This window comes from Gossypium raimondii, chromosome 3 (assembly GCF_025698545.1).
Source record: "Gossypium raimondii isolate GPD5lz chromosome 3, ASM2569854v1, whole genome shotgun sequence".
NCBI lineage: Eukaryota > Viridiplantae > Streptophyta > Magnoliopsida > Malvales > Malvaceae > Gossypium > Gossypium raimondii.
Window position 1 is genome coordinate 39949251 of NC_068567.1, and position 8707 is coordinate 39957957.

General features: G+C 34.9%; 1 protein-coding gene across 8 annotated transcripts; it reads left to right on the top strand.

The window, feature by feature from the left end:
* The first annotated feature begins 2457 nt into the window (after positions 1–2457).
* On the top strand, positions 2458–8707 carry LOC105794264 (D-aminoacyl-tRNA deacylase). 8 transcript variants are annotated; one of them, XM_052628341.1, is made up of 9 exons: positions 2458–2787; positions 2870–3050; positions 3127–3269; positions 3350–3413; positions 4134–4186; positions 4451–4506; positions 4746–4820; positions 7434–7622; positions 7705–8302. In XM_052628341.1, the coding sequence occupies exons 1-9, from the start codon at positions 2674–2676 to the stop codon at positions 7787–7789; spliced, it is 960 nt and encodes a 319-aa protein (XP_052484301.1). In that variant the 5' UTR covers positions 2458–2673; the 3' UTR covers positions 7790–8302. The 8 variants fall into 8 exon arrangements, with proteins under 8 accessions (XP_052484301.1, XP_052484302.1, XP_052484307.1 ...); XM_052628342.1 differs by lacking the exon at positions 4746–4820 and adding an exon at positions 7180–7254; XM_052628347.1 differs by lacking the exon at positions 7705–8302 and adding an exon at positions 8325–8707 and having other exon boundaries at positions 2459–2787.

Genomic DNA, 8707 nt, shown 5'->3' on the forward strand with positions numbered 1-8707 from the left:
CTTAATTTTACCCCAAAAATCTAAGGGTAGGTAAAGAGAAGCCGATGAAGATTTTTGCTATAGTTTGACCATTCAAGGAGAGGGTCAATTCAATCCAATTGACTCTTGTTGAATGATGGCTAACCATGCTACCGTGATGATTTATTTAGTTGGCTTGCTTTAACGTATAAGCAATGTTTCTCCGTTCTACTCTCTGCTTGTGTTACTGCAAAGCCTCAACAACTCCTAACTAAACCTGCTGCAAGAATAAACTTGAATATTGTTCAACCAAACCAAACGTATTACACTTTGGCGGTGATTCACATATGGTGTGGTCTTAAATACAATTAAGTTTCATACCACTCTCTCATAAACTTGGTAGGTCCTTTGGCTTAACTAAAACTCTAAGGGGAACTCTTTTTTCACTTAAAGTTACTCTGGAATTAAATCTTTAGATACTGCCATTGGGTGGATCATGCTATCACAGTGCACCAAAAATCTATCTCGCCAACCAACCAGCCGAGTGGCGGATCATGCTATCATAGTGCGCCAAAATAGAATTAACATGCATTACTCACTCTCAATTGGATTTGCCAATTCTGGGGTGTGACATGAAATGTGGCACTTCAATGCAATTGAAATGTGGCACTTCAGTGCAAATGAAAATGGAACTTTGGTGCAATATTGTGACTATTTCATATATCCTGTATGTTCTTTTTAGTCTACAATGGGCTATTCAAGTAAAACATGGTAAGAGAAAATTGTCAATAGATTCGATAAGTGATTAAGCTTTGTGAATTGATCCTTATTTATTAGTATTAGCTTTATGAAATTATTCATATTCTAACATTAATTTTACTTTTTAAATAGAAACTTTGATTTTTGTAGTACTTACTAAGTTGTCATAAGCTTAACGCGTTATTTTCTAACGCATAGGTAAAGGTTAGACTTGAAGTGCTAGAGTGGAGAATCGATGTCAGCTCATCTCATCACGTCCCAAGCTTGGAAGAAAGTATGGTTTGAAAATATTGATGCTAGTTATGACACGTACATAGGTAAAGTCTCATTGTGAATATAAGTCTTTTGATGGATCTTTTTGTAGAACTTGAAACTCTTGCTAATCTTATAAACTTTGTCACAATTGAATGAATTTTTGATGAATTATGTGTTTATTAAGATTGGAATTGAGCTTATATGAATGATATGTTGGTTAAATTAGTTGGAATCTAATATTTGATTAGGGTTTTAGGTGATGAGAATTGAAGTAATGGAAAATTTATAAAAATAGAGGGTGCACATCGCGATGTCGAAATTACCATGTCGTGACGACATAAGATAGTAAGTGACATTGCAACATGGGACCCCCAACGTTGCGACGTCAGCCTGAAACTTTAGGAATTTCACAACTTAGTCCCTGATCAATCGTAGACTATTAGTGGAGTTGTAAGAAGCTCGTATAAAATTTAGATATTAGTTTGAATAGTGTTAGAATTGTATGATGATCCTAATAACTCAAATGGAATGATAAAATTAATTGAATTTAAATTGTCATTGCTTCGGTAATAAATGTAGTGTTTCGATATTTTGACCCGGTGATCGGGTCGGGTATGAGGGTGTTACAAAATTATCACTTTGGTACCTGTACTATTTTTATTATCAGTTTGACCTTTGTAGTTTATTTTTTATTAGTTTGACATTTGTATTTTCATTCCGTTAATCTTGTTACCAACCTAAATTTTTGTTAAAAAAATAAACCAACCAATAGCACATTGCCACATGTAAAACAATCACTTAAAATGTTAAAAGATACAAAAATGAAAAAAAATTAAAAAATCCAAAAAGCCCCCAAAATAATTGAACTAAAAGTTTATAAAAAATAAAAAATCATAATCTATTTTTAAAATTATAAAAAATTAAGATTATAAGTATGCAAAACATAAAAAAATTAAAATTTTTTATTTTGAATTTTAGGTTTTTGAAATATTAAGATTACTATGAATTCTTTTAGAATTCTTAAAGGAATTTTAAGATTTTCAAGGAAAAAATACCATAAAATTCTAAAATTTCTAAAAATCTAAAATTCCCAATATATATTTAAAATTTTATGAAATTTTTATTTTTATGTTTTACATGCTTATAATTTTAATTTTTTATAATTTTCAAAAATAGATTACCAATTTTAGTTTTTTTAAATTTTCTGAAAATTTAAGATTTATTTTTGGGACTTTTTTCGAATTTTTATGGTTTTTGGATTTTTTATATTTTAAAACATTTTAAGTATTTTTCCTTTTCTTGACACATGGCAGTGTGTCATTGGTTGCTTTAATTTTTAATGGAAATTTGGGCTAGGGTAACGGGGATTAAGGAGATGAAAGTATAAGGGTAAAGTTGATAATAAAAATAAATTATAAGGATCAAACTGAAAAAAAATAAAAAGAGATAATTTAGCTCAAACGTGGAATTAAGAAAGAAAAAAAACAGAACGGCAACTGTATGCTTGAAAGCTTGAGACGCCGTATGATGGGTTCAGTCCCGCTAAGAAATACATTCACGCGTGCCTGTCTCGTCAAAACCCGTAGGCTTGGGCGAAACCTGTGGGCTAGCCAGAAAATAGAACACGGAATTTCAGCACTTTAAATACCATAAAATTTTTTTTTCAATCAGACATAATTTCGACGCAAAAGAAAAGCAGAAATGGTGACGATAGTAGTAGCTACAACCAGCGATCCAGCCTCAATCAATCCGGCCTACGCCCTCTTGGCCATGCCCGGTTGGCTCCCCGTCCCTGCTCCCTCTTTATTGCAACAGGTCCTTTATTAATTTACTTCCATCGACATTACACATCTTAATCTCTACGATTCTTTTAATTTTTATTCATTTCTTTCTTTAGGGAATCAAAAGTTTTGCTAATAAAAATGTGCGATTTCTTCAACACGACAAAGGCATTGTCGAAGAGGACGATTTGGACCGCCGTTGGGAGGAAGCCACCGGCGAGGCTGTCGATGAGGTTATTTTCTTCAGCAAACACACCGCTGTTTCCAACCGCCCTGCTCTCACCGTTCACCCAATCGGTATCCTTTATTTTTCTAAAAAAAATTCTTCAGATTAAATCAAATATTTGTTACTTTCTGATTATTTGAAAGGCAGGGGTGCCTCATTTGCGCGAAGGAGATGTTCCGCCACAGGGTGGAAGGCCTGGCTGGGCTGCGCCGCCTGACCCTAGGATAGGGCCCTGGCTTAGGCTTTTGAAGAAACTTGCCCAGTCTCATAATTTGGTTCCTGAATTTGAGGTCATTTTAATTAATGATTATTTCTAGTACAATTTTTTCCCTTTCTCTCTTACTAATATTATTTTTAAATTTGGTTGTAGATAACTTTGGAGGGTACACATCATGGACCTATAACAATCAAACCAACTATGTTCCTTGAGATTGGTAATCCACTGCTGTTAAATAATTTCTTGTAGGAAATTTAATTTGGAAACAAAAATCAATAGTGAATAAATAAATGGAAAAGCTACTATCTTGGTTGACATGGGACGGGATGGATGTTGCATTTCGTTTTACAAAGTTGGGATAAAAATCTTTATGTGATTAGCAATTTGAGGTTTCCTTAAGGCGGTTAATATGGTGAATCTTTGACAATTCAGTTTGGATTGTTGTTTAGGGATAAATTATGTGGCTAGTATACCTATACATTTACACAAATTGAGCTGTTAAATTGATATATGGATATGGATTTTATTCATTTTTCCTTTATGTACTACTTCATTGAGGTGAACTTTCCCCTCAACTGATATTATCAATCATGCATTTCATTTTTATTCATAGTCAGTGATCGAGTTTTAGGTCATCATTTGCGTTATGCTTAGTAATCGAGTTTTAGGTCATCATTTGCGTTATGCTTACCATGTGACTATTTTGCTTTTAAATAAATTGCTACCAGAATGAAGAACACAGTAGTTTCCATGGTTACTTGATTGCATCTGGAAGAGTTTTTATGCCGTTTAATTCTGTGACACAATTTTTTGTCTGCTTGGTGCTGATAGCAATTAGTACTTAGCTTTGTGTCATATGGATTTCTGCTGGTGTTCCTAGAATTTAATTATTTTCCTTTTTCTCTGTGCTTAATATGCTTTCTTTTTGTTGTTTTAGGCAGCACTGATGAGTACTGGAAGAGGCAAGATGCTGCCAAAGTCATTGCTCTAGTTGAGTATACGTTTATCATATTTTTTCTTTCAATAAATTTTCATTAGCACAGCCCATTTGTTTTCTTTCCTCTATTGTTGTTGTTATTCGTGTTCAGTTTTATTTTTAACATCCCAACTAAGATGATACAAAAAACTTGATGGTTGAACATGGATAAACTTTTGCTACTTTCAACGTGAACCTAATTTGTGGCACTAAGGAGATTAGATAGATTATTGGAAGTGAAGACTTCATTCCCTAACTTTTTCTGTTTGTGCTTAAAGTTAGTTTGGGAAGGACTTGGGCTCGGAGGTGGTGCTGCAGTCGGAAACTGGGGCAGGTACTGACCTAATAACTGACATAAAAGTCATTAAGCTTTTCTTGCTGTTCCTTTACTGTATATGTTTTTATTAAACTCAATTATCTTTGGAGATTTCTATCCTGGTATTCTTATTGGTAATCAAGCACTTAATTTTGATTTATTTTCTGTTATTCCTTCTTTTGTTTGGTTTTTGGAAACAAAGAGTTTCTCATTCATGATAATATAACCTGGTGTTTTATAAATTCATGACACTCAAGGGAGGATGAAAGAAACAAAGTGCTTCTCGGAATTGGTGGTGGACACTACGCACCTCGGCATATGGATATAGTCATGTAAGTAATTGTTACCGTTAGCTTTTTTCTACATTGGCCATGCACCTCCAAATCTTGAAATTTCTTCCTGTTATCTCCTGTTATTCCAAACTTATTGACATGCCTTTTTAAGCTTTTTGTTCTCCTGTTTCTAGGAAAAGAATAATAAACTTTCTTTTTTTGTAAACTACTAACTGCAGGAAAGAAGGTGTTTGGGTGGGCCACCTGCTTTCAGGATATTCTTTGCCAATGGAAGATCCAAGTCAGTCAAAAGAAAACGGAAATACTGATTGTATTGGTGGGACATGGAGACAATCGATAAAAGTTGCAATTGAGGCTACAAAATCAGCTTTCCCTGGTGGGGATGTTTTGGCACATCTTGACCACAAGTAAGTTAACTGATAATTTTATTATATGAACTCATGGTTCTATCATCTACGATTTTAGTTATATGTTGCGGTATTTGTCTAGAAATATGTCCCGAGTATTTGGCTACAGCTGGAACCAGTTGACCGAGTGTCCAGGAGTTGCTTGTTTCAGTCATAAGTGGTTTTAGCTGGGTAAATTTGTGCAACAGATACTGACTTGTGTCACGGAGCCATTGGAGTTTGGATTGGGAAACTAAAAAGCCAGAATAAAGTAAATAAAATTAGGTATGTAAAGTGATAAAAATGAGTTTGAGTGCCCTTCCCCATCTAGCTTTCAAGTTTTACAGCACGTCTCTTATAGGCAAACTTGCATAGACCGTGTTGGTTCTTAATTGTTTCCAGGACTCAGTGCTCCATTTCACAATGGATTGTGAATGTAAAAAAATGCAAATAGTGACTCCTAGATTTTTCATTTTTCTTTGGTCACTTGGAACAATTGTCAGTGGCTGTTTGAGATAGTGGAGTCTAAGTGAGATTGGTGAAAGAAATTAGATTGGGGATAAAATAAAACAAGAGGTAAACAATCTGGAGTATAGACTTTAAATTTGTTCCAATTGATATCATCAATCGGTTTGGCCGCGACTTGTTATCTGCTATAATTTCTCCTCCTGACATCTTAGATACTGTTTCAGTATTTGTCTTGATGCTTATTCCTGATTTCAGGAGTTTCAAGGGCTGGCAGAAAAATGCAATAACTGCATATTTAGGTGAGCTGAGCATTAAAATTGGAAAACCGAATGATTTCATTTGATTGGGGTCGGTTTTTGGATCGACCACTTTTCTGTAGCAAAAGCCGTCAACGCAGAAGATTGATTTAGAATCTATACCATAGTTAATCAGCGGCTTCTAGACAAATTTCGGTTGTGAAACTGAAGAGCAGTATAGGCAGAGATGGTTGACAAAAAAGGCGGCGTCCATACATAATTGCTTCATGCCTTGTATGGGTTTATCCAGGCTTGTTTTACCTCGATCCATTTGTAGTAAGCTAGATGATAGATGAACGAAATTATACGAGTAATTAAAGAAGTTCAATATTTATACTTTGCTACTTCGGTTTTATCTCTTTAATTCTAGTCTCCATGTGGGGCTACTTAGCCAGAAATGATTTGGCCATTAAGAAACTTGCACAATTTGCCGACATTCCTTTGGCTGTCAGGAACCAACCCCAAGTGCTGAAAACCCTCCATTATCGGCTTTATTGGATCATATGATTTGGAAGCATATATGGACTTTTCTTCTCATTTTAATACACTTATGGATTATCTTTGGACTTGAATTTACAAGAAAATAAAATATTTCCGAACTAACTGTTGGTGCTGAATATATGACTTGGTATAGAATTGTTGATCTCAATATACTTATTCACTATTCAGATTACTTTCTGACTTGAACAAATAAAATAAAAATATATAAAAAGAAACCTGGAGCCATGTAGGAAGTATAATAGCTGCCAAAACCGACAGCATTGGCCGACCAAGTTCCCATCAGAAAATAAGGCAGAAATCAGCAAAAATTGTCCCCCACTTGTCCATTTCAGGAAAGCGAATTCAGTCATCTTGCTTGGGGATTAGTTATTTAAGAGGAAGAATTACTTGCTGTCAAAAGAAATGAAAATGAAACCTAAATTAGTTGCTTACATATTAAATCACATAGGTAGATTCAAATGATCCAATGCATTTTCTAGACTATTTTACTAATCAAATCCCAATCACTTGAATTACGTGCAAATGCATATGATAAACAGAAAACAATTGATATCACCACCGTTAACTATAGAATATAGAAATGGTAGTGGTACATGTGAAACTGTTAATTCAGTACAATATTTTATGGTATTTTTAACCCTCCATGTTTTGAGATCCCCAATCCCCATGCATTTGCAATGTAAACAACCCTTCTTTTTGTATTCATGATAATATAACCTGGTGTTTTATAAATTCATGACACTCAAGGGAGGATGAAAGAAACAAAGTGCTTCTCGGAATTGGTGGTGGACACTACGCACCTCGGCATATGGATATAGTCATGTAAGTAATTGTTACCGTTAGCTTTTTTCTACATTGGCCATGCACCTCCAAATCTTGAAATTTCTTCCTGTTATCTCCTGTTATTCCAAACTTATTGACATGCCTTTTTAAGCTTTTTGTTCTCCTGTTTCTAGGAAAAGAATAATAAACTTTCTTTTTTTGTAAACTACTAACTGCAGGAAAGAAGGTGTTTGGGTGGGCCACCTGCTTTCAGGATATTCTTTGCCAATGGAAGATCCAAGTCAGTCAAAAGAAAACGGAAATACTGATTGTATTGGTGGGACATGGAGACAATCGATAAAAGTTGCAATTGAGGCTACAAAATCAGCTTTCCCTGGTGGGGATGTTTTGGCACATCTTGACCACAAGTAAGTTAACTGATAATTTTATTATATGAACTCATGGTTCTATCATCTACGATTTTAGTTATATGTTGCGGTATTTGTCTAGAAATATGTCCCGAGTATTTGGCTACAGCTGGAACCAGTTGACCGAGTGTCCAGGAGTTGCTTGTTTCAGTCATAAGTGGTTTTAGCTGGGTAAATTTGTGCAACAGATACTGACTTGTGTCACGGAGCCATTGGAGTTTGGATTGGGAAACTAAAAAGCCAGAATAAAGTAAATAAAATTAGGTATGTAAAGTGATAAAAATGAGTTTGAGTGCCCTTCCCCATCTAGCTTTCAAGTTTTACAGCACGTCTCTTATAGGCAAACTTGCATAGACCGTGTTGGTTCTTAATTGTTTCCAGGACTCAGTGCTCCATTTCACAATGGATTGTGAATGTAAAAAAATGCAAATAGTGACTCCTAGATTTTTCATTTTTCTTTGGTCACTTGGAACAATTGTCAGTGGCTGTTTGAGATAGTGGAGTCTAAGTGAGATTGGTGAAAGAAATTAGATTGGGGATAAAATAAAACAAGAGGTAAACAATCTGGAGTATAGACTTTAAATTTGTTCCAATTGATATCATCAATCGGTTTGGCCGCGACTTGTTATCTGCTATAATTTCTCCTCCTGACATCTTAGATACTGTTTCAGTATTTGTCTTGATGCTTATTCCTGATTTCAGGAGTTTCAAGGGCTGGCAGAAAATGCAATAACTGCATATTTAGGTGAGCTGAGCATTAAAATTGGAAAACCGAATGATTTCATTTGATTGGGGTCGGTTTTGGATCGACCACTTTTCTGTAGCAAAAGCCGTCAACGCAGAAGATTGATTTAGAATCTATACCATAGTTAATCAGCGGCTTCTAGACAAATTTCGGTTGTGAAACTGAAGAGCAGTATAGGCAGAGATGGTTGACAAAAAAGGCGGCGTCCATACATAATTGCTTCATGCCTTGTATGGGTTTATCCAGGCTTGTTTTACCTCGATCCATTTGTAGTAAGCTAGATGATAGATGAACGAAATTATACGAGTAATTAAAGAAGTTCAATATTTATACTTTGCTA